This window comes from Lolium perenne, chromosome 4 (genome assembly GCF_019359855.2).
Source record: "Lolium perenne isolate Kyuss_39 chromosome 4, Kyuss_2.0, whole genome shotgun sequence".
In the NCBI taxonomy this organism is placed as follows: Eukaryota; Viridiplantae; Streptophyta; class Magnoliopsida; order Poales; family Poaceae; genus Lolium; species Lolium perenne.
The window spans coordinates 258,763,430-258,775,714 of record NC_067247.2 but is presented as its reverse complement, the minus strand read 5'-3'; the positions used below and the strand labels follow the sequence as shown (position 1 = coordinate 258,775,714).

At 43.2% G+C, this 12,285-nt stretch overlaps 1 protein-coding gene across 1 annotated transcript; it reads right to left on the bottom strand.

The window, feature by feature from the left end:
- Window positions 1-4,014: 4,014 nt before the first annotated feature.
- On the bottom strand, window positions 4,015-11,397 carry LOC127332142 (beta-adaptin-like protein C). Its single transcript, XM_051358397.1, has 15 exons — window positions 11,115-11,397; window positions 9,222-9,419; window positions 8,981-9,094; window positions 8,645-8,895; window positions 8,424-8,559; window positions 7,324-7,503; window positions 7,145-7,237; window positions 6,722-6,933; window positions 6,542-6,605; window positions 6,291-6,470; window positions 5,800-5,892; window positions 5,329-5,711; window positions 5,041-5,230; window positions 4,755-4,958; window positions 4,015-4,580 (listed from the first exon to the last, which is right to left on the bottom strand). Exons 1-15 carry the CDS (start codon window positions 11,199-11,201, stop codon window positions 4,284-4,286), a joined length of 2,682 nt encoding a protein of 893 aa, XP_051214357.1. The 5' UTR covers window positions 11,202-11,397; the 3' UTR covers window positions 4,015-4,283.
- Window positions 11,398-12,285: the final 888 nt, after the last annotated feature.

Sequence of the window (12,285 nt, the reverse complement as noted above, 5' to 3'; positions counted from 1 at the left end):
TGGAGATGCCCTTAGAGCATGTCTAACAGACCCCTTAAAAGGGCTAAACCCGTATAATAACCGCCGGAATACGGGTTTCGGCTCTACCCGGCCGTCTAGCACGCCACGTAAAAATGGCCCTCGCTCCGATTTTTGCTGTTTTTGATTACGGGGCGGGTCTTCGCCCCCTACTTGTGCGGGGTGGGAGCGGGGATAGTGGGCGAAACCAGTATCGCATTTCCGAAACCACGCGCGGACATTTCAGTTCCCCCCCACCCGTTTACCCCCGCGCGCCGCCGCAGCCACCCGCGCCGCCGCCGGAATCCATCAGATCCGCGCCCCTCCGCCGCCCGCCGAGCCGCGCCGAGCTGCGTCGACGCCCGCCACACCTCCGCCGCACCCCCGCCGAAGATTCGCGTCCCTCCGCGCGCGCCGCCGCACCCCCGCCGCGGTCTTGTCCGCCGTTTTCGCCGGTGAGTGTTCCGCCGCGTTCTTCTTCGTTCTCGCCGGTAAAATGGAAGTGTTTGGGGCTGATGTATGCTTCATCGTGGTAGATGGCTTCGGAGGATGTGCACATGGCGGATTTGGACGATTCGTCGACCGATTGGTCCTCGTTGGATTTCGACGATTCGGACCTCGACGAGGTGCTCAACGAAGACGAGACCGAGATGATGTTGCTGCTGTTTGGCATGAAGCACATGGAGGACCGCGCCAAGCTGTTGGATCAGCGGAAAGGATCCGTGATGGGGCGTATGTGCATTCTGCGGAACCGCGCACTCGGCCACGAACAGCTGATGCAAGATTATTTTGCCGAGGTACCGACCTATCCTCCCCGCCTCTTCCGTAGAAGGTACTGAATGCGTAGGACTTTGTTCGAGAGAATAGTCGTAGATTGCGAGGCTAATTGCGATTATTTCAAGCAAAGAAGAAATGTTGCCCAAGTCATGGGATTTAGCCCATATCAGAAAATATCTGCCGCAATGAGGGTGATTGCATACGGTATACCGGCAGATTATACCGATGAGTACCTTCGCATTGGTGTACAAACAACCACGGATTGCGTGCGTATGTTTGCCAAGATGGTGATCAAGTTGTATGGAGAGACGTATCTCCGAGCTCCAAATGAGGAAGATACAAAAAGACTCATGGAGATCAATGAAAAGAGGGGGTGGCCGGGGATGCTTGGTAGTTTGGATTGCATGCATTGGACATGGAAAAATTGTCCAAAAGCATGGCATGGAATGTATTGTGGCAAAAGCCGTGATGCTACCATTGTTCTTGAAGCTGTGGCCTCTCAAGACTTATGGACTTGGCATGCTTTTTTTGGACTGCAGGGGACACTCAACGACATCAACATCTTGAATAGATCCCCTTTGTTTGCAAGACTAGTTAAGGGTGAAGCACCAACTTGTAACTACAAAGTTATGAATAATGATTACACCATGGGATACTATCTCACAGATGGTATTTACCCTAACTATGCAACTCTTGTCAAGTCCATAAAAGAGAAAAAGGACAAGGCTTTGACAAGAAAGGAAGCTTGCTTCACCAAAAATCAAGAGGCGTGCCGCAAGGATATTGAGAGAGCTTTTGGTGTCTTGCAAGCAAAGTTTGCAATTGTCCGGGGTCCTGCAAGGTTTTGGGACAAGGAAACTCTTGTTGATATCATGACATGTTGTGTGATTCTTCACAACATGATCATTGAAGATTAAAGAGGTTTGAACTTGCCATGTTTCTATGACAATGTTGGCACCCGAGCTCAGCCCGAGAGGAACCCTGATCGGATTGAAGCTTTTCTTGCAGCTCATCGAGACATTGAAAATGCCGAAACTCATCACCAGCTCATCCAAGATCTGATTGATCACCACTGGCAGTTGCATGGCCAATGAATTATTACATTCATTTCCTATTGTTGTATGTGTGAAACATTCATTTCATATTGTTGTATGTGTGAAACATTTGTTATTTGTTTAATTCTTCCATTAGAACATTTGTTGACATTTCCGAAAAACATTATTGTAATAATTATAACGATTATTGTGTAATGTAAAACATTTATTTTGTGTGAATGTTGTGTTTGTTCTAATATCTAATTTGTCAAAAAAAAAAACCTGTTTTTAGGGGTTGAAAACTCGTCCGAGCTAGCAGACCTCGGTCGGCGAAAAGTGAATACAGGGTCCTCTACTCGCGTTTTAAGGGGCAAAAAAATACGGGGCCTGTTAGATATGCTCTTATTACGTTGCCTCCTTGCTATTCTTGGCGGGTGGTAGTGTAAGGTGTATCCTTGCCGGTTAGCTATAATGGGTAGTGTTGCTTATCGTGTGACGTTGTGTTTTTATCGTGATGCTCGTGTGGTATTATGTTTGTATTGTGGTGCCCTTTGAACGATGTACCGGCCATCTTGGCATCTTCTTCTATAATATTGATATACCTTTTAGGTTTTTTTGCAGAGGTTAGGTATTATCTTTGTAATGTTAATAGACTATCTTTATCGAAGAACCTTCTAGACTGTATTCTCGAAGGAAAAAAAAAAGTTAAAACTGCAGCAGGTATCTCCAACGACCAACGACTGTATTCCGTAAGACTAGTCACAATGCATAGTATCACATAGAAGTATCATGTGTATGATACTACTATATGTTAATATGTCCACAATGCATTGTATCATATGCTAGTATCATAATTTTTTTATATTAATTGATTTGTAGAATCTCAATGCAAATATATGTACAAGATTTGTTTGGCATTAAATTTTCTAGTACTACGTGATATGATGCGGTATCTACCTATGATATTACTATCATCTCTCTCATCTTTAATTGCACTGTCATATCAGCTTTTTGCATGCATGTGATGCATGATACTACCTATGATACTCTCATTGTGGGTAGGCTAAGTCTAGCTTTATTGGTCCGATTATTAGTCTAAAACAGTAGCTGCGTTTTTCGCGGATCCACCGTCGAACAAACCAATCCGACTCCAACTTGAAGTTCTCAATTTTCCTTCTGTACGGGACTTCTCATCCGAGTCGAATTCTACTCCCTCTTGTTTTCAGCGCCATCACCTGGCCTATATAAGGAGGCACCATGTCCGCAGAACGAGCAAATCCTGCACTGAAGTTCTCTCGCGCTCGCAGTGCTCATCGGCGTTGCAAGTCCGTCAGTTCCTGCAAGTAGAGCTAGTAGACATGGCCGCCGCGAACGAGCACGGCAAGCTGGTCCCGTTCGCCGAGATTCCGGCTGAAGACTCGTGGGACGACTCGTCGGAGGAGGAAGACGACGAGAGCGGCAGCGACATGGAGTTCGGGGAGTTCGATCTGAGCGGCGCGCGGAACCTGCTGGACCAGCAGACCGTCGCCGGATACGAGGATGACGACGACGACGATGACGAGTGCGGCGCCCAGTTCTCGGTGCGCCCGTTCCGCGGCGGCGCGCTTGCGCTCGAGATGGGAAACCTGCAGCTGTCAGGATTCGCGGCGCGCTCCGACGGTCCCGAGCTCACCGACCAGCACGAGCTGACATCGTACGACATGCGGCACCTCGTCCACATGGCGCTGGAGGGAGGCGGGAGCATGGAGGACGACGAGGCCTACCAGCGCGCCCTGGCCGGCGGCACGCCCGTGTCGCGAGTCTCGCGCGCCGCCATGGTCGGCCAGGCACTGCAGTCCGCGAACCAGCAGCAGCAGCGGCCGAAGTCGCCAAGCAAGATCTTTCCGATGCGAACTGGATACTGATTCGCGTCGGATTGAAACGCGAGCGCAACGAAGCAAAGCTCTCAAGAATTGGCGCAGTGAATCAGGCTTCAAGTTTGCCAGGAGCTGCAATGTAACCTTGAACTTGTAGTCCCTCATCGTTTAATGTTACTCTTCTGTGTAATTGTTCGTCTAGTTTTGTTCAGATTAAATTGTATGTCACTCCAATCTGATTGTGTAGCTATTGAAGCTCAATTCATACTCAATTTGTAGAAAACTCGATCAGCGGCTTACACCATGGCTCAAATAAAACAGAATCAATATTACATGTGTATTACATCAGCTGTTCAAAACTAGTCACATTTTCATATGCTATGGCGTAGCAAAAATTTGTTCAGGTACAGCAAGGCAAGATATACAATTTATGCAAGACAACATCACCATGTTGAGTATCCCTAGAGGAAAAACCAGGAAACTGGCATGTTTAAATACTGTTTTCTAATACAAAAAACAACAAATACAATTCACACTAGCTTCCGCGAAACAATGGCCCGTCAAAGACCTCTGGTAGGTGATCAATTTTGAAGGAATAACCATATCGTTGAGTTGCACATCACTTGATAAGAGGCTCCATAGCTTCAAAGAATAGGGGCACAAACTCCTTGTTAGGAGTTTTGACTGCACACTTTGCGCCAGGAACACCAACTGCAGCAGTAAGCTCTATCAGGAACGGAATTCCACGTGGAATCTTCGCCGACAAATACAGCACATCCATGTTTGCATTTTTCCGCTTGGCAATAAAGAACACATTTGATGCTGCAAGGTTCTCGATGGTAGCATCTATGCTGTTGATGACAGAGTTGGGGTATTCTTTTGAAAATTCGTTGTCATCAGGCAAAGATTTCCATGCCTGCCATAAGATAAAAACCAATTTAGACTACAGGTAGTAAACAAAGATGAAAGGACAGAAGCCACAGCAGTTCTAAAAGTTTCCAACAAACTCGTAGAGCCAACAGTCCAAAACCAAACAGCAAGTGAACCAAATCAACTAGTAATGCAAAAACAAGGAAGATTTAGATCTTACTTCAAGAAAACTCGTTCTCTCCATTTTGCCATCTTCACCAAAGAAGACATGCAGTGAGCCTTTGTCACTGAAATACCACACTGGTTGCTGATTATTTTTTACCGCAACCTGCAGTAGCGAGTTTGGTGCCCCAGGAGAGACATTCTGGGAAAAAACCATAGGAAGTAGTGTCCTGGCTGATGCCCCAGGTTGCAGTGGAGTAACCTTGTTCATCAAAGGACACCAAGTTCAGTATAGGAAACTGAAATTTAGGAAAAAACCTTATAAAATATACACATCATTGCACCTGAAGTGGTCCACCAGCTGCAAGACCAAATGTATTCTTGTTAAACTGGATCATAAATCCATCCAATACACTCTGGGTGCCATTCTCAAAAGATATATCATAGAATATCTGGCCATCGCGCCGCACTAGTTGTGCGCTAATCTGGAGTCCTTGGCCAGTGGTAGAAGGTAATACAACAGGTAGTGGAGGTCTGCAAGGGATAAAAAACAAGAATAATCAAACTAGTCAAAAACTAGCTCAAGATGTCAAACTAAAACTTCGAGCAAAAACTGTAAAGGTTTTGCTGACCCTGAAAGTGCCGTAGGCTCGTCAACAGGAACCAGGGCATTATCCAAACCCATCAAATCACCTAGGAGATCTGGGATCGGAGCAGGAGCAGCTGGCTGCTTCACTGGCACATTCGATGAAGTGCCAGTACTAGAGGAAGGTGATGCCCCATCAACTCCCTGAGACGGTGACTCCGAATACCCTGCTTCTCCAGCATCAGCAAACTCCTCATCGTCTGCCCTAGGAGCTGCCTTAACACGGCTGATGAATGCTTCTGGAGGCTTGTGATAAACTGAGGATAGAGTAGAAATGTTTGCTAGTAACTCATCAAGAAGTGAAGAGTCAAGCTGGTTAGAGTCGTCACTGATCACAGGCTTCTCTGCCAGAACAACATCTTTGGCTGCCTGTGGGAAGCCACACATAATTCAGAGGCCGCAAGGATACCTTCAGCAAAACACGGGCTAAAAGGTGTAAACTGTAGACATGCAATACCTCTGGATCAGTAGAAAGAAGGCGCCAGTATATGTAAGCTCGATCGCGCAAATCAGGATTGTCTGTTTCAACTGTTGCATTATTGAGAACAGCCTATAAAAAGTTATGCTGATTAGGTAAAAACTTGTGACACGCAAAGCTTTTAAACATAATATATTATAGGGGCAGAACATCCATTCTATTGGAATAAGCAAACTGTTCCTTTGCATACATTGATCATTCGGCTAAAGGAAATGCAAACATAGTTTACCCTTGTGAACCAAACGTTCTCTCACTCTCACCAGAATTGGCTATTCTAACCATTAATGTTGCGGCACAAATCAACACTATGCTCAGAGCTGTAAAGATTTCAATGGGCCTCGTTTCAACAGACAAATAAGGAAATATTTAAAGACTCCTTATACACCATGCCAAAAGTTAAGTCTTTACTGAGCAATCTCGAAGCATATCTATCATCTGCGCAAGTAAAGAAGGGAACTGACAACAGCAACCTGAATCATCTGCTGGGGCCCCTCGGTTGGCTTCTTAAGAAACAATTTGACAGTTGCTGTTAGCAACTGCAGTTGCACTAATGCTGGTTCTTCTGGAAATGATTCCAAGAAGCTCTCAAGGAGTTCGTCAGCATTGTCAATTCTTTCAGCATATTCTCCAATTATCCAAATCATTGATGCCTGGAGGAAAAAAGAGCATTTAAGAGAACAAAACATGCAAGAAATTACAAAGGTTGTTCATAGACTAATACCTTAGCCTCTGGTTCATCTAGATTGTCCAAACTTTCGCAAAGTGTTGCAATGATAGACTCATACCTGCATATTCGACAAGAAAAGGATTTACTTCTTTATAAAAAAATGATCGCAAAAGAAGAGCTCTGATAGTTCCATAGTCGCCAAAAAATTGGGGGGTTTCAGGTAAAGGCACTTACGTGTTAGGGTAGCGTCTAAAGATATCCTTGATAACAATGATGGCTTCCTGTACAACATAATTAACCTTTATCTTGATCAGCTCTAGCAAAACACTGATGCACCTTTCAGCAGCTCTGTCCAATTTAATTGCACATCTTCCAATAGCACGGACAGCTTTCCTGACAAAATCAACATCCACCTCTGTGGCATACTCCTTAAACTCCAATAGTACCTACAAAGAGCTATGTTAGCTTATGGATCCAAATCCATAGAAAACAGATCATCTAGTACCAACATCTGAAAGGAGCAAGATGCTCAATAAATTGAACCTTCGACCTTTGTTTCTGCGATGTTTTATTTACACTATTTGTACTTTTGTTATGTATGAGATAAAATTCTTCGAATCAATATTAAGGAGTACACAAGAACAGAAGATTAAGTACCTGATCAATATTCCGATCTGAGGCAAGCTTTATCATAATCTCCAACTTTTCCATCTTGACATAAATTGGGTCATTGTACTTGCAAAAGAAGACCTATTTCCAGACATACCATTGAGTTACCGGACACGCTATGTCATGATTAACACTAACAATAACTCGGAGAGACACAAATGCATCACCTTAATTTCATGTGCGAGTATTGTAGGCCTTTTTTGAACAATCAGATTGATGTTCCTCAGTGCTACATACTGAATCTCGGGCTCTGCCGACAGGAGTGTAACAAGAGGCGGTGCCATTTTCTTGCAGAGATTCCGTACAACATCTGTGCTAGTAATGAGCTCCATTTGTAGAAGGATTATCTATGTGGAAGAGATAACACAGAAGTTAAACCTTACTAAAAGAAACAGGACATTTATTGAAAGGAAAAAACAAACAGCAACTGCTGTTGTCTTGAATAGTAGCTTAATCCGCTTTCCAAACTAGTTTGATGGAGATGTATCACAGTCCTATTCAACTAAAAGGTCAAGAAACATTTAAAAAATCAATGTTAGAGTCCATTGGTTCCTACGATTCATGATAATATCATTTGAAGATGAAAGGAACTTGTAACCAAATTAAAAGAGCAGAAATGTACGTATTATTGGGTCCTGCAAAACAAGTTTTTCCTACCATGCTACCGTGCACCGAGGGCTGGCAGCACCTCTATTCAGGCCTGACATATCAATACAACCTCACATTGCGCTGTTCAAATCTATGGTTACTGAACATGTCATGTCCATGAATATAGGATTAGATAACAATCAAATAAATATGAAATATTGTTTAAATAGGAAGGATAGCGATTTAAATAGGAAATAGATAAGATTAGATCTAGATAGAGATCAAATCCATCTCCTCTGCACAGTGGCAGAGCATGGCAGGAAGGGCCAACGTGCATGATTCAAGGCCACAACTGAAGTATCAGCCAATGTAGCAGTTTGATTATAGCATGCAGCAGAAATGCAGAGATTTGATGGCCTAAATACCCTGATAATTTAGTTTCGAAAGACCTCCAAGACGCAATGCCCCTGCCTCTGCATTACTTAGGGGTCAACTAGTTCCTCATATATATTTGACAGCATATGTACCAATTATGAAGCAAGCAATTAGGCGGTAGTTTATCAATCTCTCCTCCCTCATTCGTCGTCTCTTATGCTAACAGAATTCCACATCCACAAACTACATGCAGCACTTTCAAAGACCTTACTATGTTCTTGTACATGTGAATCAGGTTAAGTACCTTGACAGCAGAAAGGACAACTGCACAATTCGCATGTTGTAGACGAGGTGTAACTCGTTCCACTATATTTTCTGCATCCCTGGCATCAGTTGCTTTGTACCTTGACAGAGAATCAAGAATGAAAACTTGTCCCCACCTGCAAAAATTATCAAATATGTTAAGACGCTTACAATAAAAAAAAAGCAGAATTTCAGATCAATATAGCAAGAACTGCATCATACTCTGTGCATTCATTCAGAGCAGTCAGAAGCTTCGTCAACGTATGGCTGGTGATCTCAAAGATTGGGCGAGCACTGCTCTCTTGAATCTCTGCCAGCGCAGCAACAGCATTTGCAACTACCATCGGATTATTGTCAGAAATTAAGTCCTTCAGGGCCTCTAGAAAGCCTCTGTCTTCCACTAGCTCAGCATTTATATCATAAAGCTTAGCAACACAGATAGCTGCTGTCTTCCGCACATATGGATCATCATCCTGTGGAAAATTCAAGACACGATTATAGAATTTACACAAGGGAAGAGCCTTTTTTGGAAAATATTGTACAGGCAATGGTAAACACCTTGAGGCATCTTTGAAGAGGATCACACAGATACTCTGTGATTTTGTCTACCCTGATGCAACCCATTGTCCTCACAGCTAAAGCACGAATCAGTGGATTTGGATCTTGTGAATCCTGCAAAAAAATTGGGTTAACAATCTTCTTATTACCTGCTTGTTCTACATCATATGTTTCATGATGTCACAGCTTTATTTATTTATTTACATAGATGTTTATTTCTAGTATGGCTATAATTTCTTACCTTAACAAATGTGTTCACAGCAAGTATGGCTAGGTCCGGTTGACTTTTAGCATAGTTGATGAGATATAAATATACTAGTTTCTTCAGCTCCAAGTTCTCCGTCTGCATGCAGTTCACAACATCTGTAAACAATGATGAGACATCTTTTCCAACAGTCATCGCCGCAATGACTTTCTTGACAGCATCTTTTCTCTTATCCTGCAAACCGTGTTTCCAACAGTACATCAGATCCGAGAAATTGCAGAAATGTGGTTTACTGTACTGAATAAGTCAAGGCAAACATATATAATTCTGCATTTATATCTGCATAAAAAATATGGGATCTATGGCTGATGATTGATTGACAACAGTATATAGTCCAACCAGCCTTGCTACATGGCCTACCGTATCACTCAGCTGTTTTCACGTTAAAGACCGGAAATGTACATTGTTACATTTTAACACAAGACAAAAAATGTATGCTTTCAAAAGTTTCAAAATGTTCACTGATATTGCATTTGAACACACATTTTACATAAAACATGCACCAACGCAATATGTAGCAAAAGATGGAAACAATGTTTGCGTAACAAGTGGGATAGAGATAGCCATGTCAGATTCACCAGGCCACCAAAACGAAACGGTGTACGTCTTGTTGGCAAAACGTGGAAAAATGATGCCCAAACATTCCTCCTTGCTGTTATAACTATGTTGCACAAACCGCGTGCAAAAACCACGCATACGTATAGATAAAGGATGGACACTTTTTATCAGCAACAAGGTCCCATTTCTACGTCTAGAGCAATGCATATCTGGAGCCATGGAGGTAAGCAATTGCACAAAGCATGGTGAACTAAGTGGAGGTAATGCACTGCCACGCATATGAACTTCCAATTTTCTACTGGAGTACCTTATACAGAAGTTATATATTTAAGATCAACAGATTGGCCACCCTGCCAACTCATCTAAGTAGACATAGAGGAGTCACTCAGTTCAAATCAATTTTGCTTTCACTCAAAGCCTCGAGACGGATCAGAAACTCAGTCCATAAATCTAGCTCCAAGACAATTCAAACCCAAATCCGTCCGATCAATTGAACACACATTTTACATGAAACATGCACCAATGCAAAATGTAGCAAAAGATGGAAACAATCCTTGCGTAACAACTAGCAAGTGGGATATAGATAGGCATGTCAGATTCACCAGGCCACCAAAACGAAACGGTGTACATCTTGTTGGCAAAACGTGGAAAAATGATGCCCAAACATTCCTCTTTGCTGTTATAACTATCTTGCACAAACCACGTATAGATAAAGGATGGACACTTTTTATCAGCAACAAGGTCCCATTTCTACGTCTACAGCAATGCATATCTGGAGTCATGGAGGTAAGCAATTGCACAAAGCGTGGTGAACTAGGTGGAGGTAATGCACTGCCACGCATATGAACTTCCAATTTTCTACTGGAGTACCTTATACAGAAGTTATACATTTAAGATCAGCAGATTGGCCACCCTGCCAACTCATCTAAGCAGACATGGAGCAGTCACTCAGTTCAAATTAATCCTGCTTGGATCAGAACTCAGTCCATTAATCTATCTAGCTCCAAGACAATTCAAACCCAAATCCGTCCGATCAATTCTAACCCGATCCTGCACTGATTTAGGTAAATTTAAGCTCATTTCGCTGCAGACGTGACACCTAGATCTTTGCTCTGTGCGCCAAAACCAATCCCCCTAACAGAACCTAATCGCGTGGAGAACCGACGAGAGGCCGCAGATCTCGAACCGCCCGCGCGTGGGCACGCAACACCGCCGGCCAGATCTGGATCCAGGCCAACCAGTCCCCAGGCACGGCAAGTATACACAATGAGATAGGGACGGGGAGGAGACGGCGAGGTGAGGAAGGGTGACCTTGTATTGGGAGTTGAGCTCCTCCTTGAGCTCGGGGATCTCCCCCTTTTTGGTGGTGGAGAAGTACTTGGAGTCGTGCCCGCTCATCTTGCCCCGGCGAGGCTGCCGGCACCGGCCAACGCACACCGGTCGCCGCCTCCGGCCGCGGAGGCGGGGTGGACGTGGGATCTGGCGCGCGGTGGCGGTCGGTGGCCTGCGTGCGCGATGATGTTGGACTCGGCGATGAGCCAGGCAGTTGTGGGTGCGTGCGAAAGTTATGGAGATGAGAGGGATCCGGAGGGAGACGACGACGACGGTGGAGATCTCATCGCCCCTTCCCAAGTCATTCTATGTTTTCTTTTTTTACAAATTCATTTTAGATTTTCTACTTTTCCTTTATATATATATATATATATGACATATTCATACTACACCCGGGTGTAGTTACTCCCACGTGTGTTTCACACAATCTAGGTAGTATCTATCATACCGAAGAGTATATACATGTAGTATGAAGTATATAAAAATATTTTGGTAGTATATACTACTTTGTAGGTAGTATGTACATTTTTTTACGTACACTATTTATTTACGTATAAATATGCATGTATTTTGTATATATATTGCAAACTATGGGTGTATTTAATTTTTTTTCACCAAAGTTGGTATGGAGTATATTAGATATAGTGTACGAACATACTCAAACCAATAAAGTATGTTATATACTTCCGTATGGTAGTATATGAGACGTGGGTGTAGTTACCCAGGAGTAGGAAGTATTTATCATATATATATATATATATATATATATAGGTAAATTAACTGGTGCTCCATGGTGCCCGGGCACCATACGTAGATACGCATATTTTTTCTTTGTAGTACACATACCTGAGGGTATACATACCTAAATTACACATACCTAAGGTATACATACCTAAGATATGCATACTCAAGTGATACATACCTAAGGTATTGCATACCTAAGGTGTACGTACACTGATACGTGTATATATATGTTAGGTATGTGTAACTTGCATGTGTGTATGTTAAGTATGTAAATGTTATGTATGTGTAATTTGTATGTGTATATGCTAGGTATGTAAACCTTAGGTATGTGTAATTTAGACACGTACATTCCAGGTATGTACGAAATACACGTTTGGTGCCCGGGCACCATGGATATATATATATA